Here is a 26,978-nt window from a genome sequence, read left to right as displayed (position 1 = left end):
GTCAAAAGTTCTATCTGCGCAATATTTAGGGTTAGATTCCATTTATATTAGATAACTAACTATATTTGGGTATTGATAAAGTTGTCCTCCTACAACGGGGGGTGGAGGTGGGTTTAAAATTCAAAATGCCAATTACATTGTAGTTTCACATTTAAATAGAAAATATGTTAGTAGACTGACATCAATAATTTGCTGGCCACAGTATATTTTTCTCCATCAATCCAGAAAAAGAATTCCTGTTAGAGCTTTGCTGATGTAACCACAGCGAATTGGCGATGCTTACGTCTGGGTTGGCATCATACAAAAAATCATCCCTATAGCAATCAAAACAGTGGTGACCCATCAACATTTCTTACTGCCCCCCCAATCAAGGCAGTCTAGAACCGGGCCTGCTTCTGTAGCTGCAGATCCACTCTGAGCATATTGACCTGTAATAATGTGATGAAAAACACACAGATTGAATTTGATCAGTGTGTTGTAAAAACAGGTATTTTTACTGTCAGCTTCATTCAGCTTCAGGTGTTTAAATCTCTGTCCAGAGGGAGGAAGCTAAAATCATTGTGCAAAAAGTGGAAGTTGCCAGACAACACAACCATGATGTTAAGGTGAACTGATCTGCAGTTTCATGATTTCCGTTGCCACATGTTGTAAAGGATATTTAACATTTATTATATCTTTGTAATTCTCATTGTACAATACAGGAAGTTAGAACATAAGAGTAGCTCATCGCTTCAGTCAGCCTGAGTGTACCCAACAATATTTTCACTGCCAATACCAAGTTGCTGCTGTGTTTAGTCATCACAATGTTATCATTTTATTCACGGTCTGATCACAGAGTGTTTAAATGCTGACTGAGAATAATCTGTGAACTCAGAACTGTTTGAACTACACGAACAGATTCCTGTTTTATGTTTGATTTGTGTGAGTGAGTGTTGACTTGGAGATACAAAGTAAACTACCTCAAAACTGACACATCCATCCTTCACCACCTTCTCATCAGACACCTCCATCACACCTGCTCTGACTCCTCTTCTTCTGCTCAGCCAGAGGAGATAACAGCTGACAAAATGCTGTGTACCTTTTGAAATATGAATATGTTAGATTACTCTCCCCAGCCTGTTGTCACCCTTATTTCTGACGCACATGAGTGCTGGCGCCTGTTTCCTGCTTTTTAAATTAGTACCTGTGCTGCTGTTCAACCCACCTCTGCCCACTGTGTGTGTGTAATCAGGAAACTTTTTTAGAATAACAAACTGTCTTCAGTGTATTTGATGACATAATAATAGTATAGTATAATAACGTGCTCCTGTCTCCTGTTTGTTCTTCAGTTTTACTTGCAGCTCAAACACAGCGGTTCACATCAACCAATCGTAGCGCTGGTTGGTGATGACGTCATCCTGCCATGTCACCTTGAACCTGCAGTCAGTGTCACTTATGAGACAGTGGTGTGGTCCAAAGCAGGTTTGGAGCCAAAGTACGTCTACTATCACCAAGATGGACGACTGCTGTCTGAGAAACAAGATCCATCTTATTTTTTACGCATAAGACTGTTTAGAGATGAAATGCTGAGTGGAAACGTCTCCATGAAAATATTTAAAGTGAAACTGTCTGATGCTGGAACCTACAAATGTTCTCTCCCTGCAATGAAGAAGGAAGCTGAGGTGGAACTTATTGTTGGTACGTCAAAAAGGTAGAATGGGATCCTTCTACCCAGCGATTAACCCCTGACTACATTTTAATGGAAACTTGAATGGATATCTGTTACTCAGATATTCGTATTTATATATGTACTTAATACTTTTTAATCATTATTGAGGAACAAAGTGTTTAATGATGCTTCAACAGGAAGTCTAACTGTGATCTTTGTTTCCCCAGGACAGTCTGATGTGATTGGCTCAGACCAACCAGTTAAAGCACTGGTCAGTGATGACATCATCCTTCCATGTCACCTGGAGCCTCCACTGGATGTAACAACACTATCAGTGGAGTGGAGACGTGGTCCAGCCCTGGTCCACGTCTATAGAAACAGGAGGGATGATCCAGTTTCTCAGGACCAGAACTTCAAAGGTAGAACTTCTCTCTTCCAAGATGAGATGACCAGAGGAAACATTTCTCTAAAACTGACAGACGTCACTGAGCAGGATGCAGGAAATTACACCTGCTCTGTTCCCAAACTGAAGAGAAGCTCCGTTACACTTGTTGTTGGTGAGTACAGATAAACTGAAGCATATTGAAACTAAATAAATAAAAATATTACATTCTTGTTCAAAGTATTTTAGCACTTCAAAGTCTAGTGTGTAAGATTTAGTGGCATCCATCAGTTTGGTTGCAGATGCAACCAACTGAACACCCCTCGTCTCACAACTCAAGCACCAGAAAAAAGCTTGTCAAAGTGTTTTCTGTAAATGCACACATATGTTCAAACATTATGTTTTTTATTTTGCAACTGTATTCGGATTCGGGCTTATGTAAAAAAAAAATTAAAATAAAGAATTGACCATTTCTAACAAAAAGTTGGAATTCTGAGAAAAAAGTCTTTCCTCAACAGAAACTCTCCTTGTTGTCTCTTGTTGGATATTTTCACACATTTTAACATTTTGTTTCATTTCCATCCACAGAGCCACCACCAGCCCGTGGTAAGTGTTTACTGCACACAGATATCATCAGTGTGTCATTCAACAGGTGAACTGTTCAGTAGTCAGGTGTTAAAGCACCATCTGCTGGACAGCTGTTGACCCTGTTCAGGCAGTTTTACCTTTATCAGAGTGGTGTGAAGTGGAATTAGTTCATTATTTGTCAAATTAAAATTCTCTTATTACTTGAAGACTTGTGGTGACCAGGTTTTTCAGAGAACAATCTGCCTCCTAAAGTCAGAGGAGCATTTCAGGGCTCTGACAGGTTCAGTGGGACCGACTCTAAGTTTACACTTTATTCCTGAACAGATGATCCATATTTGAGAAATGGATAAATGTTACCTTTGAAGTCCAAAGTGAAGAACAAATCCTGACTTGTTTCTCTGTTCTTTCAGGTTTTCACTCCACTTTAATATTTATCACTGCTGTCATTGCTGTGATCACTGCGAGTGCCCTTGTTATTTACCTTGTTATTTTTAATGGCAAATTTCTGAAGAACAGAAAGATCAGTAAGTCACACATTTCTCCTCTCTTTATTTCCCCTGTCTGTCTTAAAACACTGCTGCAACTGATAACATTTAAAACAACATTATACAGTAATAAATATGTATTATTTTTATTTAGACACTACTGTCATAAAAACAAATCAGCTTTCTGTAAGTATTAATCAGATGAAAAGTAATGTTAAGTACAGTGTACTGTGCTCAGACTGTCGAGGTTGTACAAACTCTAAAACTCTGAGCTAACACAGCCTGAAGCAGAGTTGATAACTTCAGGCAGCAACATGCTAACAGCTAACCCGAAATGGACTTTTGATCAAAAACCGGCTTCATCAGACATTAATGTGAGAAATAACTTTTAATAACTTTTGATTTGTTTTAACACAGGAGAAAGACAAAGGTTTCCAAAGACCATTCAGTCCTCTGATCACAGTACAGTTGGTGATGATGAAGAGAAACAGTTCCTGAGGCCTCACTGGACTGACAACAGCACCACTATCAAACTGTCCACAGAGGCGACTGAGGTCAAGTCAAAGCTTCATGAGAAAGGGGAAAAGATCTTCCAACAACAGAACATTGACTTGCATCGTCACAGCAGCCCTGCCATTTTGGATGTCAGGCTCTCCACTGGTCTCTGCCAGCATGACCAGTCCACTGCAGCCTCAACCAACAGCAGTCCATTAAAATCTGGCAACTTCCTCCAGAACAAGGATCCAAACAATGCCAGCCTTAAGTGTCGACATTTATCAGAGTCAACACTCTGAGTTGCTTTTTCCCAAGTTAGTGTTGGAAAAACAAAGCAGCTTATTCTAAGCCAGCAGACCCAAGACTCACCAGTGATACTGAGCGACCAAAACTGTGAACACTGTTAACTGTTTAATTAAGACAGCAGAGAAGAAGCAGCTGGATGATCTTTAAACATCCACTCTGAGTTTGAGCTGCTGCTCTAAGAGCGACGATACAGAAAACCTCTGACAAACAAAGAGATCTACAAGGCTTCTTTTGTTTTATCTCACATGTAATTAATGGTAAGGTCAATTTAAATATGAGCCTGTAAACCGAGAGCCCTGTTTATTAATGCACTGACTGCTGTAAACCTGAGGCAGCTTTTTGTTTTATTGATGTGATGTGTCTTGTTTTTGTTCTTAATGTTTGTGTTCTGGCTGTTTTATTTCATTCTGTTCTAAACCAAAACCACACATAAAAGGTGAGGGCTTAAAAAAACCTTCTAATTTTAACATTACAAATCTTGTCATGTCATGTTATATGTTTGTTTCTGAGCTGTGGGAGGGAATGTGTTTGGTTTGTTGATTTTAGAAAATATGAATGTCAACTACTTGCCTTTTGTCAATATTTATCTGCAGTCTGAGCTCCTTTGTGTTGAGGGATGCACTTTAGTTTTTGTTTCGATACCTGTGTTTAATACGACGACACATCTTTTACATGCAAACTTTTTTTTTAAATAAATGAAAATTTGAAGTCATTTTTTAAATACAAAAATGTGATATTATTATCATTTATTACACGGCTCTTGTTAATGCTGTAGAATGCTCCTTTCACTTGAATGGGCCTTCCCAACGTTCGGTGGTAAATTATTTTCCTGTAATTGAAACAGCTTTGCCTCGCGTCCCGATAATGACCACCGTTCTATACATTATCCCTTACTTATCAGCCATAAGAAGAAGGTAATTATCAGTTATCGATATCAGCTAAAAAAAAAAATCCATATCATGCATCTCTAATTTGGACTCTAAAAGTCTGAGTTGTCATGATGACACTTAAAATTATGTTTGTTGATAAATCTATATATATGTGTTTGATTTTTTTCTTTTGAACATCGAAGCCAGCATCTCTTCCTTCGTGAAACAACCTTTAGTTAAACTCCTTGAATCTCTTGAAGACGCGTACACACCACACAAGTTTCAAAACACCCTGCACAACACGAGTCAACGAGGCAGAAAGGCTGCATGAGAACTGCACACTTCATCACAACGTACAGTCGGACATCCACCTACATTTATATGTTGCTCCAATCCAGACTGAGAGCAACACAAGACCTCAGCACCCAAACCCAGCTGACCCAGTACATTTTGGCACTGTGCAGAAATGTTCAAATTTAATATCTCTTTATGTTGCAACTTTACAAATAAAATGTTATGTTGTGGCAGCGTGCTTACGCTCTGGTTAAGTTGAGGCACAACAAACACTTGGTTAAGGTTACAAAACATCATGTTTTGGTTCAAAATAGCTGGTTCTGGTTGCCACAAACACGTCTGAAGATGTCCCGACTCATGAAAAATATATTATGATGCACTTTAATTTGCATACTTGAATCACTGTTTTGTCTTGGAGTAAACCTGCATGCTCAGACTGTCAAGGTTGTACAATCTCTAAAACTCTGAGCTAACAAAGCCTGAAACAGAGACGATAACTTCAGGCAGCAACATGCTAACAGCTAACCTGAAATGGACTTTTGATCAAAAACTGGCTTCATCAGACATTAATGTGAAAACAAAATTTAAATGACTTTTTTTGTTTTAACACAGGAGAAAGACAAAAGTTGCCAAAGACCAAGTCCAACATCTGGTAACTTCCTCCAGAACAAGGATCGAAACGGTGCCAGGCTGAAGTGTCATCATTTATCAGAGCCGACTAACAACCACTTTGAGCTCTGGCATTTTTTCAATGAAGATCATACAACACCTGTTAGTTTTCAGCTGATCATACAATAATGAAAAGATAATTATAAATATATACTCGCTTCCACACCCTGCACACTGGACTTTTAAAGTTCAGTAGTTGAGTAAATATTCTAAATCACTTTCTGTCTTTTCAGCGCTGCACACTTTACTGGCTTCATGAGCACTTTGATTGATGAGCGGTGACAATAAGAAGTACTTAAAATGCTCATTATTTCTGGGTGGCATCCTCTGAATTTACACTTTAATTTCCCAGATCAACATGAATGTCTTTACTATTTAATTTCTATATTTATTTATTTTTATTTTGTGCCACTTAAGAAAATAGTGTTTTTGCTCCATTTCGTATAAATATTATCTGAAAAACAACCAAAATGTTTTCAAGTTACTGTTGTAAAAACAAAGCAACTTATTCTAAACCAGCAGACCCAGTCTCATCTGTGATACTGAGTGACCAAACTGTTTAATTATGTGAGAACTCACACAGATGACAAACTGAGTTTTTTTGGTTTATATGTAAGAGTCAGTCATAGACTGTTTTCTAATCCGGAAACTGAAGAGGTTTAGAGTCGGTGTTGACCTCTTTACAATATGTTCAACAAAACCACACAAGTTTCCAGTTACACTGTACAACACGAGCTGATTGAATGAAGCTAAACCTGTGAAAGTGAACAGTCCTGCTTGGTTCTCACATTACTCCTTTTTACTGACGTCATGTCATTCTGTAATATTTTCAGTTAAAATTGTTCTTATTTTAAATAGTGAGAACTGTTGTTCTGTTTGTGAGTTTGACAATGTCCTGTGTTTGTTTCCACTTCTGATGTATCATGTATCTTTAGAAATGTATTTTTTTTTAGATTTTAAATTAAAGACTGACAAAAAAAAGTCAGATTTCTGAGAAAGTGAAGTCAATGGGTAGCAAATGTAAATACCATTTTTCTTTATTCTATTATGAGACTGTGCAATCAACGTTTACCTCATAATGACATCTTACCTCTGAACCAGCCGTGTGCTACATAAGAAAGATGTTATACCATCATTAAACTGATGATCCACAGTGCTACAATTCAACAAGGTTAGACTGAAGCATTCAAACAGAGAGCTTGATCCCAGAGTCAACGCACATTAATGTTGTCCTCTGATTGAAGAGTTATGTGGAAAAGTGGCAGCCAGAGAAAGAAGATGTGGAGAGTGGGATGTCATCTCCTCCAACCCCTGATAATACTTCCATCAGCTCAGGTTCGTCGAAAAAAGCAGCCAGTTGTAGCTTTGAATCAATGGAAGTCTGGTGTTACTAGCTAGTAGCCAGCCTCTGCACCTCACTAACTTTTTTGGATAACTAAAGAGACAAACTTACTTATGTATCCTACCAGCTCTGTAGGATCGAATCATGTTCTTCATAAGCCATCCTTCGTTTTCCATGAACTTGTTCTATTACGTCTATATCACTACTAGTACAGTACTGTCGTAATGCAGATAGACAATGAAGTGAAGAAATTATAATAGGGAATGTTCTACCTGCTCTAATTGCCTATGCACACAGCACAGGTCTTATTACAGGCTATAATATCTTTAACTTAAACATCACTCAGTCGGCCTATAGTGAGGGAAAATTAGCTTTATGTGTGATTAAAATATGACGATGAGGACCCAACAATTGGCCTTTCTTTCCTTCTGAAACTACGCTGAAATTGTGTCTTTAACAGCCCAATTTTCAAAATTTCCCACACCTCTGTTAAAAAAGACTCTATCTGCAGGGCTAAAGCCCCGAATGTTTTGCACTCCTAGCGACGCCCCTGGTCAAGCCTGAAAAAAAGGGCCAGCTAACCCACACAGCTCGCTATGTGACAAAGGCCTCAGTATGTGGTTAACATGGTGAACAAGGCCAACAGAGCAGAGCTGGTTGTCACAGAAAGCAGGAAGTGAAACAAAGCCATGCAAGATGGAAAAAAGAAAAAAAGGTGGAATTAAATTCTTCAAATGACTTCAGACTTTCTCTGCTCTGGTTTTCCTGCAGGAGAGATCGCCTGATCATCTGGTGCTCGACAGAAGAAGAAGAAGAAGAAGAAGAAGAAGAAGAAGAAGAGCCTGTTTGCTGCCCAATATGAATGGAAAGAAGCTAATATTCTTATTTCCTTATTTATCATCTTTAAGCATCTCTTTGCCAGTATAACACGATGCCTAAATAGTTTTAAAAAAATGATGCATGCACTGAACCAACCACAAACATTCTGGTTCTCCAAATCTGATGAGTCGTTTGTTTAAACACACAGAAAGATGGCGGACACATTGTAAATATGCTTGATGCTGTGTACCAAATATTTTCTACATTTCTTATTCCAATGTAACGCTGTCCAACAGTTATATACTGTGTTACGATGTTTTGACTTCTGGGCTGAGGTTTGCAATAAAATAATTTTGTAACACATTTTATATGGTCACAGTCAGGAACATTTTGAGCAGAAATTCATCCAGTGGAAATATGTTTACCATATAAGAACTTCTTTGGTGACGTATTCACAAGATGTATTCACTATATGCTGTGTAATACAAGGTTTTTCTTTTGTATACAAAATGTGAGAAATATTTGCTGAAATACTTTTTTTTTGTGTGTTAGAAACTATTTGCAATTCTTTATGGAAAGTAATTGATTTATTAATATTGCTTATTATAAAGTGTAACTCATGTCATTAATTACTTTTCAGCAAAGAAATATGTTTAATAAATTAAGTCAAATTTGTTACTTACCACCTTCTGTGGGAACTTGTGTCCAGTTTTCATCTGTGTGCTGCACTGATATTATTTCCTAAGTGATTATTGATCCTGTTAAAACACACATGTCTAAAAATATCCTGGTTCAGCTCTGAACGTAACTGCATTCATATTCAGATCTTATTCATCACATTACAGCAGGGACAGACAACCGTGTGCCATAAAGACAAGGAGTGTTTGTTTTTATATCACTTGAAAAAAATAAGTACATGTCATAATTCATTATCTATTTCACAAACTCTCTTTGGAGTCCTCATTAACAATCTGTCATGTGCACTGAATTCCCAGCATGGAAAAATCCCCTCAGGCACTGAATGCAGCTTTAAGATTCGCTTTCCCCCAAAGCAGCCACACTTTACAGTCAGCAGACAAAAAGTGCTGGAAACAGAAAGTAAACAGCACAACTGTTGCACTCCATCTTGATCACAACAAGGTAAGTTTGTCCTACTTACAAATAGTTTAACTACAGCAGCAACAATACAAGCAGATATCAGCTCATATATTATAACTAATGAGGAATTTCACTACTTGTTTTTGTCAGATGGCTGCAGTATTCAACTTGCTGCAGCAGCACAGATCTCTCTAACACGTTTTGTCCGACTTGGAGGATGTGGGTTTCAAGAAATGGGTTGTAGATGACTCTTACGGCATGACAAGATAGGATTACTAGTTTTCAACTAGTTTCCCCCAACACACGGGAGAAAAGTCCAAAGTCGCAACTTCATTTTGAGAAACAAGCCAAAGATTGCTTAGAACAAGCAAACTTGGCAACTCTGGCTTTTCATCTTGCGTTCTTGGACTAGATCGACACTTTGCTGCCTCCCACAGTTCAGACCTTGAACTACAGCTCACTGACAGAATGAGAAGCTTTTATCAGTCAGGCTTCACTCAGTGTTGTAGAGAGCGCTGTTGTCAGCTCGGCTGAATGCTGCTCGGTTGTAAAGTTGTTGTTGTGCTGCTGTACAGCCTATAGCACTGTAATATACTGTGGTCCAGTCGGGCAGTGCTGCATATTCAAAGACTGATATGATGAACCCTGAGCATGGTTTCAGAGGACACTTGTGTTTGAGTTTGCTCAGGTTGATAATGTGGCTGCTCATGACCGGTTTCACAGAAATGTGACTCATTAGAGTCAAAATCTGTGACCAGCATCTCTCAGTGGAGAGCAGCATAAGATCTGGGAGTCTGTCTTCCACAAATAGCTTCCTGAGCTGGGCTCTGCTTGTGGTTGTCACTTGCAATGTCACATTTATTTTGAGGAGCTTGGTCAGGATAGGGAAAACTGTTCACTTTGTTGACTTTAAGGCACCTTAACAGAGCGAGGACATTGTTGTTTGGAACAATGTAGGAAGAGTGGAACACCTTAATTTCAGGCAAATCATCTTCTTCCTTCATGTCATTTATTTTCTGCTAAAGGTACAGAGGGCGCTTCATCATGTGCCTTATGAAGAGGGACACTTCCAAAAATATTTGCGTCAACAAAACTGGGTGTTTTTAATGAGACGTCAAGAAATTTCCAGCCGTGTTTGTGGGGCCAAAAACATCTTTACCAACCCTAATAAACTCCATATAAACTTTACCAGACCATGAGCAGAATGTTGTCTCAGGATAAACTAAATAAAATGTACACAAAAAAACAACTTAATTAACTTAATGTAAAGTTTCAACATACACATAAATGCAGCCTTAATGTTAATCGTAAACATCAGATATGATGGTTCAACACTGTCCGGGAACAGTTTACTGCTCTGAGTGCTCTTATTTTTCATATTTAAGCTATAATATGAACTTTTACTTTGAATGGTTTTAATCACAAATAACTGCAGTGTTATAAATCACTAGGGGGAGCTCTTTATCTGTTTCAGGTATAAGTCCAGTATTGCGTGAATAAAACAAGCATTTTTTTTTTAAAAAAAGTGAGAGTGCTTTATTTCATGTAGTGAACATAAAAAAAGGAGAGAATTAGAAAAACATACAATAATCTAAGCCATATTTACAGAATTAATATGAAAAATAATAAAGATTAAATAAAGAATTAATACTTTATCATAAATACAAAGCAATTCTAAATTAAAGTCTCCTAACCCCAGGTGTCAAATCTTATTGTATCACATTACAATATGCATTCACAATTTAAATAAAAGCTCATGTGGTCAACACATGAAGAGATTTACAGAAATTCAGATATTTTTGCACAAACACGAATAAATAAATCTGTTAAATATGTAAAATGTTTTCCGGAACACAAACTTTTACCCTCCGTCCTGGTTGTGCAACGTAACCTGCAGTGTCATTTTCATAAAAACATGCCGTCCATAACGTCGCTGTGTAACGACCTGCAGGTGTGAAGTCCTTCTGTGAAGGACAGGATCTCTTACATGAAGCTTGATGCTAATGATCACAGAACTGTCTCATTAGAAGTATTTTCACCAGTAATTCAAATAAAAGATACACGTGCAACATTACAGACAGTTTAAAGAGCTGCCCTCATATCAGCTGTACCCATTTTAGATTCTAGATTGTAGCTAACTCCTCCTTGAACCGGTACCTTATCGTGGTGGAGGGGTTTGAGCACCCGAATGATCCTAGGAGCTATGTTGTCCGGGGCTTAATGCCCCTGGTAGGGTCTCCCAAGGCAAACAGGTCCTAGGTGACGAGTCAGACTAAGATCGGTTCACTCGCCCCCAATGATAGAAAGAACAACAAGGACGTGCACGTCGCCCGGATCGGCGTCACCGGGGCCCCACCCTGGAGCCAGGCCTGGGGTTGGGGCTCGCAGGCGAGCGCCTGGTGGCCAGGTCTGTGCCCACGGGACCCGGCCGGGCGCAGCCCGAACGAGCAATGTGGGCCTGCCCTCCTGTGGGGTCACCACTCGCGGGAGGGTTCAGAAGGGGCCGGTGCAGAGGGATATGGGTGGCAGTCGTGGGCGGGGGCCCTGGCGGCCCAATCCCCGGATGGTGACTCTAGCCATGGGGACATGGAATGTCACCTCGCTGGGGGGGAAAGAGCCTGAGCTGGTGCGGGAGGTTGAGCAGTACCGGCTAGAAATAGTCGGGCTCACCTCCACGCACAGTCTGGGCTCTGGAACCCAACTCCTTGAGAGAGGCTGGACTCTCTTCTACTCTGGAGTTGCCCGCGGTGAGAGGCAGCGAGCTGGTGTGGGCTTGCTTATAGCCCCCCAGCTCAGCCGCCATGTGCTGGAGTTCTCCCCGGTGAACGAGAGGGTCGTTTCCCTGCGCCTTCGTTGTCTCGGCTTATGGGCCAAACAGCGGTGCAGAGTACCCGGCCTTCTTGGTGTCCCTGGGAGGGGTACTGGAGAGTGCTCCAACCAGGGACTCCGTCGTTCTCCTGGGGGACTTCAACGCCCACGTGGGCAGCGACAGTGTTACCTGGAGGGGTGTGATTGGGAGGAACGGCCTCCCCGATCTGAACCCGAGTGGTGTTTTGTTACTGGACTTCTGTGCTAGTCACAGTTTGTCCATAACGAACACCATGTTCAAGCATAAGGGTGTCCATATGTGCACGTGGCACCAGGACACCCTAGGCCGGAGATCAATGATCGACTTTGTGGTCGTGTCATCTGACCTCCGGCCGTATGTCTTGGACACTCGGGTGAAGAGAGGGGCTGAGCTGTCAACTGATCACCACCTGGTGGTGAGTTGGATCCGCTGGCGGGGGAGGAAGCCGGACAGACCTGGCAGACCCAAACGTATCGTGAGGGTCTGCTGGGAACATCTGGCAGAACCCTCTGCCAGGGAGATCTTTAACTCCCACCTCCGGGAGAGCTTTGACCAGATCCCGAGGGAGGCTGGGGACATTGAGTCCGAATGGACCATGTTCTCCACTTCCATTGTTGACGCGGCTGTCCGGAGCTGTGGCCGTAAGGTCTCCGGTGCCTGTCGCGGCGGCAATCCCTGAACCCGGTGGTGGACCCCGGAAGTAAGGGTTCCTGTCAAGCTGAAGAAGGAGTCCTACCGAGCCTGGCTGGCCCGGGGGACTCCTGAGGCAGCTGACGGGTACCGGCAGGCCAAGCGTGCGGCAGCACGGGCAGTCTCGGAAGCAAAAACTCGGGTCTGTGAAGAGTTTGGGGAGGCCATGGAGGAGGACTACCGGTCGGCCTCGATGAAATTCTGGCAAACCATCCGGCACCTCAGGAGGGGGAAGCAGTCCTCCACCAACACTGTTTACAGTGGAGGTGGGGAGCTGTTGACCTCGACTGGGGATATCGTCGGGCGGTGGAAGGAATACTTTGAGGATCTCCTCAATCCCACTGACACGCCTTCCATAGAGGAAGCAGAGGCTGGGGACTCAGAGGTTGACCCATCCATCACCCAAGCCGAAGTCACTGAGGTAGTCCGGAAGCTCCTCGCTGGCAAAGCACCAGGGGTGGATGAGATCCGCCCTGAGTACCTCAAGTCTCTGGATGTTGTGGGGCTGTCTTGGCTGACACGTCTCTGCAGCATTGCGTGGCACTCGGGGACAGTGCCTCTGGACTGGCAGACCGGGGTGGTGGTCCCTCTATTTAAAAAGGGGGACCGGAGGGTGTGTTCCATCTATCGGGGTATCACACTCCTCAGCCTCCCTGGGAAAGTCTATTCCAGGGTACTGGAGAGGAGAATTCGAACCTTGGATTCAGGAGGAACAATGCGGTTTTCGTCCTGGCCGTGGAACACTGGACCAGCTTTATACCCTTTGCAGGGTGCTCGAGGGTTCATGGGAGTTTGCCCAACCAGTCCACATGTGTTTTGTGGACTTGGAGAAGGCATTCGACCGTGTCCCTCGTGGCATTCTGTGGGAGGTGCTCCTGGAGTATGGGGTCGGAGGCCCTCTGTTAAGGGCTGTACGGTCCCTGTACGACCGGAGCAGGAGCTTGGTTCGCATTGCCGGCAGTAAGTCAGACCTGTTCCCAGTGCATGTTGGACTCCAGCAGGGCTGCCCTTTGTCACCGGTTCAGTTCCTTATTTTTATGGACAGAATTTCTAGGCGCAGCCACGGGCCGGAGGGGATCTGGTTCGGGAGCCGCTGGATCTCATCTCTGCTTTTCGCAGATGATGTTGTCTTGTTGGCTCCTTCGAGCCAGGACCTCCAGCATGTTCTGGGGCGGTTTGCAGCGGAGTGTGAAGCGGCTGGGATGAGAATCAGCACCTCCAAATCCCAGGCCATGGTTCTCGACCGGAAAAAGGTGGCTTGCTCCCTCCAGGTGGGAGGAGAGTTCCTGCCTGTGGAGGAGTTCAAGTATCTTGGGGTCTTGTTCACGAGTGAGGGAAGGATGGAGCGTGAGATTGACAGGCGGATCGGTGCAGCGGCCGCAGTAATGTGGTCGTTGTATCGGTCTGTCGTGGTGAAGAGAGAGCTGAGCCGAAAGGCGAAGCTCTCGATTTACCAGTCAATCTACGTTCCGACCCTCACCTATGGCCATGAACTTTGGGTCATGACCGAAAGAATAAGATCCCGGATACAAGCGGCCGAAATGAGTTTCCTCCGCAGGGTGGCAGGGCGCTCCCTTAGAGATAGGGTGAAGAGCTCTGTCACCCGGGAGGAGCTCGGAGTAGAGCCGCTGCTCCTCCACATCGAGAGGAGCCAGCTGAGGTGGCTCGGGCATCTGTTTTGGATGCCCCCGGGACGCCTCCCTCGGGAGGTGTTCCTGGCATGTCCCGCCGGGAGGAGACCCCGAGGAAGACCCAGGACATGCTGGTGTGACTATGTCACTCAGCTGGCCTGGGAACGCCTTGGGATCCTCCCGGAAGAGCTGGAGGCAGTGTCCGGGGAGAGGGAAGTCTGGGTGTCCCTGCTCAGGCAGCTGCCCCCGCGACTCGGCCCCGGATAAGCGGACGATAATGGATGGATGGATGGATTGTAGCTAAATCCCAGTTAGCTTTGGTCTGCTAACACGACTTTAGTCTGCATTCATTAAATCGGTAAATGATTTGTTTCAGTGATTATCATGTAAAAATGTATTTTCTGTAGTGAATCAATTGTCCTAAAAACTGTGCTGTAATCTTGTATTTAGATATCTAGCATAAGGTAGCTAGTTAGCACAAGCAGGCTAATCATGAGCTACACATCAAATATTAAACGTGCTGACTTGTTTGTGAACGACTTCACGTGCCTTTAATTGCCAACAGGGGAAAAATAAATTTTTTTGAATTGAATTGAATGGTGCCTTCGAGGGGTGTCAGAATAGTTGGAGAAAAAATGTTTAACCAACTGGGAAAATTCACATGAACAAGTTAAACATGAGTCGGAAGAACAATTTGGAAAGTCAGATAAGATAAAAAAAAAAGCAAAAATGTAATGTTTTTTTAAAATCTCTTCCTATGCTTGAAGGAAAAGGTCATATTTTTGCTGACAAAAGAGGCAAGAATGATGAGAAGCCTGATACCTCTCTCACGTCTGTACCCTTAAATATGTAGCTGAATGTAGCACCGAGTTAGCTTAGCTTAGCATAAAGACTAGAAGACTGGGCAAAAAGGTAGCTTGACTCTATCCAAAGCCAACAAAGTCTGTCTATGGAGAAGTGTTCTGTTTGCATCTCTGCCTGATCTCTCACATGACAGCATACATATTCATGCAGAGGCTGCTGATGCAGAAGTGTAGAGCTAAACTCTCCTCCTTTAATCAGACACATCCAGCAAAAGACTTGATGCAGGAATTCTGCACTCAGATCTGCACCCGTTTTCATGCAAGATTGATAAATGAGGGCCGATGTGTTTTGCCTGGTAGCACAGTTGCAAATAACTATAATTAATAATCTTTAAAAGAAAACTCTGAGAACAGTACAGTTCAATATATTTAATAAAAAAAAAAACTCCAGTCAAATTATAAAGAAATTAATTTATGTACAACGATTTTTGGTATCCATTCATATTGAATGAATTCATGTTCAACATTTTCACAGCTACAGTAAAAATCAAAACAAAAACAACTGGTGGATTAAATGGTTGACTTTAAAAACTCCAATAAATCCAGGTGAGTATCACAGATTTAGCAGCAGTCTACATTTAGTTTATAATCCCTGAATGAATGAACACATGACAGGAACAATGGATGGATTCATGTCTTAAGGCACATTATAATCAATACTTTCTAGTACAATGATCAACACATGTTGATCATTGTACTAGAAAGTATATATACTTACTTTTCATATATATATATATATATATATATATATATATATATATATATATATATATATATATATTATATATATATATATACTTACTTTTCAATATATATATATATATACTTACTTTCATATATATATATATATACTTACTTTTCATATATATATATATACTTACTTTTCATATATATATATATATACTTACTTTTCATATATATATATATATACTTACTTTTCATATATATATATATACTTACTTTCATATATATATATATATATATATATATATATATATATATATATATATATATATATATATATCATCTATATATCTATATATATATATCATCTATATATATATATCATATATATATCTATATATATCAAAAATTATATATATATATATATACATACACACACACATACACACGCTCTGCTATATAAAAGGTGATTACTGAATAGTACAGGTAACATAGTTGCTTTTGATGTTTGTTTTAAAGTCAATCTATTAACACGTGCCCTGAAGTGAAGTTAAATGTCTCTGAGGTGTCATTATAGTATGATAGGTATGATGACGCCTCCCACATTTCAACAATTTTTTTTGTAGCCAAAATATCCGCATGCATGGTCAATTTACTTTTACATGGAGAGTCAGGCAGAGACAATGTTTATAAATGTATAAAACTTAAAGTCTGACTAACTCACTAAGCTAACAGCAAGTTAAACCTGAGAGCAAACTAAATCTTTGGATAAAATGATACTTAACATCATCTGTGGAGTGCCTAGAAATACATTAGCTTTTCTTCATACAACTGAGCTGTAACATATTTTTCACTGGACTGTTTTACTTAAACTTTCAGTGGAACGGCAAATGTTCCTGTTTCAGTTGCCATCAGCTGGATCGTCCTGGTCCTCATTCTCAAGCATCTGGCTCCATTCTTCATTTGGGTTTTGGTTCGCTGGTTCGTTCCCTGTGAGACGACAAGGTGAGAACAGTTGTACATGCAGGTAATGAATCCCCACAATTTCAAAGCAAAGTGTTTTTTTAATAAATCACATCAGGCTTCTTAAAAAAGGTCAAATATCTTCTAGTTTTGATCCAGAGAACAATGTGTCTCAGTGCAAGTTAGTTTTTGAATATTTTTATAATTCTGTCTTTCTTTCTTTTTTTTGGACAGTGTATTAAATTTGTGAAGTTTTAGTCCTTCCACTAAATAGATAATTGACCCCAAAACATTCCTCTGTCTCTTTTAAGTATCTTCTATATGAGACATTTAATATGAGAGCAAAAAGCGAAAATGCAAGCAGAACAACAGACTGTCATTAAAATATACAGAACTTCCTCCACTGAACAAAAATGAGCTTCATTATCAGAAACATCTTGTGTAAAAATGTATTTGACATGTGCTTTGACTTGTTAGTTCCTCTACTAACATGGAGGAGTTGTGTTTATGAGCTACATCACATTCAGCCACCAGGAGGCGATCATGATGTGCTGGATTCACTTTGATGAGCTGTCAGTCGTCCATCTTGATAAACTGTAAGTCATCAGTCTGCAGTTCTGTCTGATGGTTCTTCTTCCTTTGTACTGAAGAATCAGTACTATAACTTCTTTGTGCCTTTTATTGTTTTTATAGTTCTATTTTATTTTCTGCTCTGGTGAGAAAACAACAATCTGTTGGATTCTATTAAACTTTGTGCAGCAGAATCACATTTTCTACCCCAGTTATCATCTGGTGATATTAAAGCTCCTACATGACCTCAGATTTTGGGTTACCTTGATTCTGAGGTGGCTGCTGAGCCTGGTGGTAGGAAACACTCGGATGGGTTTGAGGGTTGTTGGGCTACTGACGAATCTGTAAAAAAAAAAAAAGAAAAAAAGAGAGAAACTTTGTAAGTATTTAAAAAGCACGCAGCACATTTATCACCATTTCAAGAAGAGAACAGTTTAATGATCTCAGTTTGGACTCCAGGTTAGTTCTTCCTCATTTTCTACCCCAGTTATCATCTTGTGTCCACCTTATAGTCAGTATTATAGCTCCTCCATCACATCAAATTTCCTCCCAGCTCACTATTACTAAGTAAACATATTTCACAGGGATAACTTAAAAACATGTGACGGCTTCATTGGGTCAACTTTATGTTCATGTTTACAAGAGCAGCATGAGACATCACAGGTTCATGTTATGAAGGTGATGATAACAAAGTGTCCACTTTATTGTATTTATAAGTGAAGATTTTAATTAAAAACCTTCATCAGTAGTTGGTCTGTGACAGAACATCAACTCTGACCTCCTGTATGAAAGTCAGACTACAAACTGACCCTCACACTCAGTTTCTATAATGTTACGTCACTAAAAGTGTCACACTGACTGACAGAGGATGTTAACTGTCAGTGATACTGACTGAGCTCAGAGGAGCAGCAACATTTAAACCAACAACAGGGCGAGTGAAGCAACTTTACAACTAGAGTGTCTGTTTAACAGGAAATGTGTCAATAATGATGAAGTTTGAAGATGTTTGACTTACAGTTCTTAAGCTGCTCACGATGACGGTAGGCCAGAGCTATGATGATGATGAGAGCAGCAACACCAAGAACACCGACACCACCACCAATAATATTCTTCTGTCCGTCTGTGCCTGAAAGAATGTAAGAGAGATGTTAGTGTCAGTGCTTTGCCTCAGATTTCTAATTTATATTTCTCAGTTCACCATGTACATAATTTATTCCAGATGTTCACAGCTGCAGAAGGCTGCATGCTTCTGCTGAGAGGAAGGGAAACAAAAGCAAACAACACTTTTCAAGTGTACAGCTGCACATGTTAAGGTGAACACTGCTGCAGGTGAGCTGGTTGTCATAAACTGCAGTTCAGCTGTTGCCTCAAGTTCATCAACTAGCAGCTCACTGACTGTTTCTCCTCCTGAAATACTTCAAACTGATCCACTGACACAATGGTGCCAAATATGACCCTGTTGTTGTTGTCGGGTCATTTTAATAATGAAGCTTCCTTTAACATCTGTACTATAAAAATCAGTGGCTTCCTATTATGAAGCAAGTTCAACTTACTGTTTGGTTTATCTGGAGACACAGTAACATCCTGATGCTTCTGAGAAGTGGTGTCTTCTCCTTCTGGAAGAACTGTTAAAAAAGAGAAACTCTTAAGTTTTAATAAGCAAGCAGCACATTTATTACATCTGTTTCAGGGAAAAGAACAGTTTCATGAGCTCAGTTTGTTCTCCAAGTTGTGACTGACTGCAGGTGAATGTAATTAACAATGAAATGATAGTAAAACACAATTTGTGTGCACATCATCTAACATCTGATTTAGTGTCACATCACTGCATCAAACAAATGTAAGAAAGCTGTTTATTACCTGTGAAGCCTCTTGTGTACAGTTTGGTTACAAACCTCATGATAATAAAATAGTATTAGTACGTACCTTTGAGGTTTACAGTACAGCAGAGACGCCCTCCAACACAGCTTTGGTATGAACCACTATGAGATGTGTTTACTAGCAGACTTAGAGAACAGTTCCCTGACAACAGTTCTTTCTTGAAAAGAGATGTTCGGTCTTTGAAGTCATCACTCTGTTGGTGAAGTTGATCTTTACCCTGAAAATACAGATGGACAGTCTTTTTCCCTGTAGTTGGATCCTCAATTGACCACTCAACTTCTTCATGGCTGATATCCATCTTGTTCTTTGTTGAACATGGGAGAATCACTGTGTCACCATCTTTTCCTTTAATGGTTGTATTTTGGCACTGCAACACTGTTGAAGACAAACAGAAACAAAATATTATGATTACATCGAGCCGTCTGATTGTCTACAACAAAACACTCACAAAGGAAGCTGGTCGCTGTGTTTTAGAATCCAGTGTTTTAGTTATGATGTACTATATAATTCAGTGGCTGGCAACAGCTGCACAGTCTTCACCTCACCATGATGACCTGGAACTGTATTATGAAGCAAGTTCAACTTACTGTCTGGGTTAAGTGGATCATAGAGATGGGTATTTTCCTCTGGATGGACTGTTAAAAAAGAGAAACTTTTTTAGATATTAAAAACCAAGCAGCACATTTATTACATCTGTTTCAGGGAAAAGAACAGTTTGATGAGCTCGGTTTGTTCTCCAAGTTGTGACTGACTGCAGATAAGATGATTGTAATTAACATACATGATGAATTTTTAAACAATTCTGTGCAACAAACAGGTGACAAAAACATATTTGATTGCATTGACCCTTTGGATTGTCTCTAACAAAATACACACGACACAACACAGGTCACTGTGTTTTAGAATCCAGTGTTTGTAGTAACACAAAAGCCCATTCAGACTCCGGTAACTTCTCCTCAGCTTTACACACAAGCTGTTCTGGAATCATGAATACAGAAACAGAACTTATTAACTCAGTGAAGTGAAACCAACAACTTGAAGGTCCTGAGGGGCATTTAAAACTGTCAATATAAAAAGATAGCTTACAAAGATATTTACATTAAAATATGACATGTTGTTACATGATGTGTAAACACTGGTGTAAGTTGGATACTTTCATAACGTAGCTTGCTTTTGCAGTTTTATGTGCCAGGTAGCAGTCAAACCCCCAGGAGGAGAATCTGTCTACTGGAGGCCAAACTGTAATAACATCGTCACAAAGACTTTTCCCATAAACTAACATTGATATCGTCCTCCCATAAGCAAACGTTGTGAAATCTATAAAACAGATTAATTCATTTTGAGCCTTACAACCTCCGAGAAAAGACTCGGTTGATAACGTGAGTCGTTGGGTCCGATAACACTTGGAAAGTCTAGAAGAGCCGCACGATCACATGATGCTATCCCCACTCCTGTTAGCGAAGCGCTAAACCGAAAGTAACACGACATTTTTCTGTTCCAGCTAGCTTGCGGCTAACTTCCTTGTTCGTCGGCTCTCAGACCCTCCCGGTTACCAAAAACAGTTACTGTCCATTCCCCTTTCTTCTCTTGTTCACAATAATGCTGGAAATTCAACTCAAGACACGGAGTTAGCTGGTAGTAGCCAGCACGGTGACTGAAGCAGTCTATTGCTGTATATCTGTATCATTACGCATTTGCTACAAAGTAATATCTACTTATAATAGCTTGTTTCCGCTCACCTGAGCCTCCAGAAGCGACCATCAGCCTCATGAAGAACATGACGGGCAGCAGTTCACGTATCATCATCTGTTGCTAACTAATTATATGTTGCTTTACCGTCAACCTGTTTCTTCCTTTACCATCACACAGACTGATCGCAGCGGCGACGAAATAATGACGTACATGCGGGCAGAACTCAATGTGGGCGGGGTTAAACGTTTGATTTATGCTTCTGCGTCGCGGCGTCGACACAGACCCCTACGCGGACCCTATGCCGTTGCCCGACGTGCGCCTCCAAAAAATCCTGACTACGTGTCACGTCGACGCGTCGAGGCGCGAACGGCAAGGACTGTGATTGGTCCGCTCAGAACGTGATTTCCGGCCGTTGCTTTTCCGGTCAACAGTATAACAACACCGTCACCGCATTTGTTGTTCAATATCCACGAGCTCTATTTCCAAAAACACCCGCTCCATCTCAGTTGCCATTGTTTACTGTCTGACCGGAAGAAAACCAAGGAATCCGATATGAACCCCCGAAACCAAACAAAGACACAGCCACACCCCCCATAGCGGCTTGGCGGAACAACGCGTCCCCTCGACGCAGAACTACGAATGCTCAATGACAGCGTAGCTACGCCGTCGCCGCGACGCAGAAGCATAAACCAGGCCTTGACATTTACGAGCGCGAATCTCCAATGTCCGACTGCAGTGAATGCAGCACGAGATAACGTCGGAGCAGACGAAAACTGAGTTTCGCTAACTATTCATAATGTAATGTAGATTTGAGGTTAGTTCTGTGTAAAGTAGGCTAAGAAAGCTAATATTGATTCTATGTCTGTCAAGGAAAACGTTGTAAAAATACTTTGAATGGTAGCATATGAAGTGAGCAAGGTAGACGGAGGAGATGAGGTGGAAGGAGAGAGAGAAAAGGCGACCAGGGAGAGGAGGAGGAGGGAGAACACCACAGCAATGAAGATATGGAGGAGGGAGAGCAACACAGAGATGTTTCTGGTCCTGCAATACTCGCGTCGGCTGAGTTTAAACCGCAGAAGGACGGCTCTGGGAGGTGAGCTAACCGTCCTCCTGCTGCTAACACTGGGCCAACCTCAAAGCCAACCGCTGATTCACTGGAAACTGATTTATGGACCGTCATTTGATTACTTAGCATGAAATAAAATTAAAATTATTGCAGTTTTTTTCAATATCCTCCATGTCATGTGACCCACACATGCGGTGTGCATGGAGGGGAGGGACTATGTGAGTGAAAGGCAGCTGAACAGATACTCTGCATTTTTTTAAATGAAAAAATAAGAAAATCAATAATCATTAATCAATGTGTGGGAAACACTGATTACTATTTAAAACAAAAGCACATTTAGCCTCCAGTTCATCAACTAGCAGCTCACTGACTGTTTCTCCTCCTGAAATACTTCAAACTGATCCACTGACACAATGGTGCCAAATATGACCCTGTTGTTGTTGTCGGGTCATTTTAATAATGAAGCTCTGGTAACTCCATGACCAGTACGTTCCACTTCCTTTAACATCTGTACTATAACAATCAGAGGCTGCAACAGCTGCACACTGTTCACCTCACTGAAGGTGTGAAGATGATCTGGAGCTGAATTATGAAGCCAGTTCAACTTACTGAGTGGGTTATCTGGATCAGGACAGGGGTTGTTCTCTCCTTCTGGACGGTCTGGTAAAAAAAGAGAAACACTTAAGTTTTAACAAGCAAGAAGCACATTTATTACATCTGTTTCAGGGAAAAGAACAGTTTTATGGGCTCAGTTTGTTCTCCAAGTTGTGACTGACTGCAGATAAGATGATTGTTACCGACAATGAAATGAAAGTTAACACATACAAAGTTTTGTGCAACGAACAGGTGACAAAAACATATTTTGAGTGCATTGAGTTGTTGGATCGTCGACAACAAAATACACACAACACAAGACGCTGGTCGCTGTGTTTTAGAATCCAGTGTTTGTAGTAAAACAAAAGCACATTTAGCCTCCAGTAACTTCTCCTCAGCTTTACACACAAGCTGTTCTGGAATCATGAATACAGAAACAGAACTTATTTACTCATCAGTGAAGTGAAACCAATAACCTGAGGAACCTGTTTATCTCGTCCTGAGTGGCATTTAAAACTGTCCATATAAACATGTAGCTTACTAATAGAAAATAATAATGATGGTTTACATTAAAGTATTACACATGATGTGTAAACACTGGTGTAAGTTGGATACTTTCATAATGTAGCTTGCTTTTGCAGTTTTATGTGCCAGGTAGCACTCAAACCACCAGGAGGAGAATCTGTCTCCTAAGGGCAAACTGTAATAACATCGTCCTCTAATATTCTAACATTGTGACAGAAGCGTCTGTAAAATTATTATTATTATTTTTATTTTTTTCAAGTGTCACAACTCCCAAGAAATGACTCGGCTGACTGTCATTACTTGAGTCGTTGGGTCCGATAACACGTGGAAAGTTTAGAAGAGCCGCACGATTACATTATTTTATTCTCACTCAAGTTAGTCGAGCTAAACCCAAAGTAACGTTAACACGAATGTTTTTGTTCGAGCTAGCTTGCGGCTAACTTCCTCGTTGGTCGTCGGTCTGCTCACAGACCCTCCAGGTTACCAAAAACAGTATTTACTGTGTCCATTACCGTTTCTTCTCTTGTTTGCCTTAAAATAATGCTGGAAATTCAACTCAAGACACGGAGTAGTTAGCTAGATCTGTTACTTGGCTAACAGTTAGCACGATGACAGAAGCAGCCCGGAAGCTCCGCCCGACTTTATTTTCATGTAAATATGGCGAATAATGAAGATAATGAAGGTATTCTCACACATGTATTCTACATAAAGATCACTATTATGTTGTGCTTTGATTTGGCGAAAGTGGCTCTTCTATTTCCACCTTTGTTATTTTGCATTACCTACAGAATAGCATCCACTTATAATAGCTTGATTCCGCTCACCTGAGTCTTTATAAGCGACGCTCAGCACCATGAGGAGAAGCAGAATGCCGCACAGTTTACAGGTTTACCTGTTAGAGGCGGAGTCACGTCTTCCGGGAGAGAGAGAGAGAGAGAGAGAGAGAGAGAGAGAGAGCGAGAGAGAGAGAGAGCGAGAGAGAGAAATGGCGACATCTAGAGATTATGATAATGATTATGTAAGGGATAATGGCCGACAAGGTGTTCATTAACAGAAATGAATCGGACGACGCGGAGGCGTGAACCGCGAAGCGCATTCATTTCTGTTAATGGACACCTCGAAGGGCATTATCCCGCTTATACCATGGCCACTTGCCAAAGAAAAGAAATTTGGACCATTAATTTACATTTTCATGCGTTTTACAATCAAAATATAAAGTTTTTCACAAGCCATAACTACGTTTCCCTGGTAACGCCTGAGGGTTTGACTAATACCTGGAACAATCATTACTCTCCCGTAAGGTTCTTATGCAACAGAGACGTTGTTCACTCCTCCAGTAAATAGGACGGACCATAGATACGACTTGGCAACGGGAGATATTCTAGTCCGCTCAGCCATGAGCCAGAAAGCTAACGCTATGCTAGCAAGATTCAAAGTCAATAACATTGCATACGGTTGACAAACAGTAAATATAATTTGACAGTATGCTAGCTAACACGATTAGCTAGCTAACCAGTCTTGTCATTGTCCCCAAATCAATAGCAAGATTTTCACGAACAAATGACCGGCCGTGTGTAACGTTACTGTGGCCGCAGCCTGAAGCAGAGAGCTGAACAGTGAACGGGATGTGAGATTATTCGTGTATCAGTAAATTTAGAGGTGAAGTGAACTTTCTGCAGCTTGTGTGTTACAGTCGCCACCCTGTGGTGTTCAGAGGATAAGACACTGAAGGACTGACGGACTGAACTCAGTGCTGGAAACATAATATTCAGATTTGATACGCCAGCTAGCGCATTATTTACAGCGGTGAACAGTCAATTTGACTGGAACTACTTAGTAGGTGTCGTATATCACTTTTTAACCTACACCCTCCAGCCAATCAGAATCGAGTATTCACCCAGACCATGGTATAAGATTATGATACATTATGAAAATCTGTGCAAAGACATACATGTACATTAAATCAAGAATTCAGATCACTTTATGACAAGGAAACAAACATCAGAAGAAACAATTAAAAACAACTAAACCCCCTTGATTTCCCAATTACTTGGGAAGAATTGACCACACTGACAAAATCTCTCCAGCCGAGGAAAGCTTGTGGTCCAGACAGCATTAAAAACCAAAATGCTCATGTAACCCGCTAGGTACTACAGAGTTTTGGACCAGTGACTAGGTTCGTAGAGGAGGGTTTAAAGAGGAAGTCACAGACACAATGAATAAATGGAGCCACGAAGTACGTTGAAAGTAAGTTGACTGTATTGAACTGTATGAAAATAAAATAAAATTCAGTGCAATGACATTTGATTGCTCAATATTTCACAGTCTTTCTTTAACATAAAACCAAATAAAAGTGTCCAAATGGAAACGTAATGTTCCTTGAATGTCCTTGAATGTTCCTTGAATGTCCTTGAATGTCAGCGCGATTCAGTCAAATGTATGTAAGTCAAGTCAGGGGAAGTTGAAAGAGTCAGGGGTTCAGGAGTCAGGTGTGTGTGTGGTGGTCCTACCACAGGCACACTCAGTTAAGGTGAAGAAGGGGCTGGATGTCCTCTTCAGGCTCAGTTACTGGTTCTCTACTCCTTTGGGTAAGGGGGTTTCACTAGCTCGCCATCTCCATCAACCAGGAGAATCCAGATCCACATCTAAAGGTTTCTGAAGGTTCGCAAAAAACCTAGCCTGTATAAAGACAGAGCTATCACTACATAGAATCATCAAACTTCTCTTATGGCCATATTCAATACATATATCTCAACACACTACTGGAACACAATAGTGATTTAATTAATTATCTTTTTAACTGTACAGTTCTTTTCTTTTTCTCAATTAAGTATTGCCACACATTTTTAATCAACATTAATTATCTTAGCTATTTAACCATGAATTATGATAATTTTAGCTCCTTTACCATGAAATATTGTTCATTTTAATCCTTTAACCATTTCACACATATCCATTGAATTATGAACTGAAAATTAGCAAAATGCACCTTTAACACACATAAGAATATCAATTCAGGCTTCAGAGTTTCTGCCTTCCTGATAAATTAACATGTTTAACAGTATTTAACAAGACACACACCCTAAAGTGCATCTCAGAATGAGTACACACACACACAGGAAAATAAATAGCACACCTCGTTTTTCATCAGGTTATCAGAGCAAAATATGCAGCTTTAACTCTTAAAACACACAGTAAACAGTAGCGGCAGGTCACGTTCATGTATCAACAAGTTTTCTGCCCTCTCACATGTTGAATCACCATGTGGCTACTACAGTTAGCATGCGCTAGCGCTACCTAGCTCGAGCAACTCACCAAGTCTCTGCCGAAAACAATAACTCACGGGTCCTCGACCACCTCTCTGCTTCAGGTAGGTACACTTTCCAAGGTTATTCTGTGTTGATAAGTTAGTTAACAACCGCCATTTTCGTGACTTCTTATTAACCTTCTCCTCCGTGTTTCTCATCTGCTCGTACCGCTGCTCTGACTCTCTGCTCTCACTCCGCACCACGCTAACTCTGCGCTCTCACTCCGCACTGTAACTCTCGCGAGAACAGGGTGGGACTACTTTTTCTTAAAAATCATACATCTACTTTTTTTTATAATGCAACAATTAATGACTGAGTGTGTGCAAAATTAATATTATTGACAGAATAATAAACTAAAGAGGGTTAATTAATAAAAAATATATTTTAAAGGAAACAACAATATTATCTACTGGGTTACACTCAAATGCAGCATCCCAGATTTGCAGGGTGCAGTGGTGAAGTTGTTCAATACTGTACTATAGTCAGGATGTTTTCCTGACATCTGCCTCATTTCCCCCATTCATAAGAGTGGGGACAAATCACACCCTAATAACTACCGAGGCATCCGTGTCAGCAGCTGTCTGGGTAAACTATTCTGCAGTATTCTCAATAAAACAATACTAGATTTCCTTGAGGAACACTCCATCCTGAGTAAAAGTCAAATTGGC

The 26,978-nt window shown here is 40.9% G+C and overlaps 1 protein-coding gene across 1 annotated transcript; it reads left to right on the top strand.

Moving 5' to 3' along the window:
- The first annotated feature begins 1,358 nt into the window (after positions 1-1,358).
- Positions 1,359-4,376, top strand: LOC115577646 (myelin-oligodendrocyte glycoprotein-like). The gene is made up of 5 exons (XM_030410548.1): positions 1,359-1,677; positions 1,876-2,205; positions 2,619-2,636; positions 3,029-3,142; positions 3,521-4,376. The coding sequence occupies exons 1-5, from the start codon at positions 1,563-1,565 to the stop codon at positions 3,895-3,897; spliced, it is 954 nt and encodes a 317-aa protein (XP_030266408.1). The 5' UTR covers positions 1,359-1,562; the 3' UTR covers positions 3,898-4,376.
- Positions 4,377-26,978: the final 22,602 nt, after the last annotated feature.

The sequence above is a fragment of the Sparus aurata genome, unplaced genomic scaffold (genome assembly GCF_900880675.1).
Source record: "Sparus aurata unplaced genomic scaffold, fSpaAur1.1, whole genome shotgun sequence".
Classification (NCBI taxonomy): Eukaryota; Metazoa; Chordata; class Actinopteri; order Spariformes; family Sparidae; genus Sparus; species Sparus aurata.
This window is presented reverse-complemented; position numbering and strand designations above follow the sequence as displayed.

Coding starts and splice junctions, on each gene's coding strand:
- LOC115577646 (XM_030410548.1), top strand. CDS start 1,563: ATGCTGAGTGGAAACGTCTCCATGAAAATATTTAAAGTGAAACTGTCT. Junction 1,678..1,875: donor TGAGGTGGAACTTATTGTTG/GTACGTCAAAAA, acceptor TTGTTTCCCCAG/GACAGTCTGATGTGATTGGC. Junction 3,143..3,520: donor TCTGAAGAACAGAAAGATCA/GTAAGTCACACA, acceptor GTTTTAACACAG/GAGAAAGACAAAGGTTTCCA.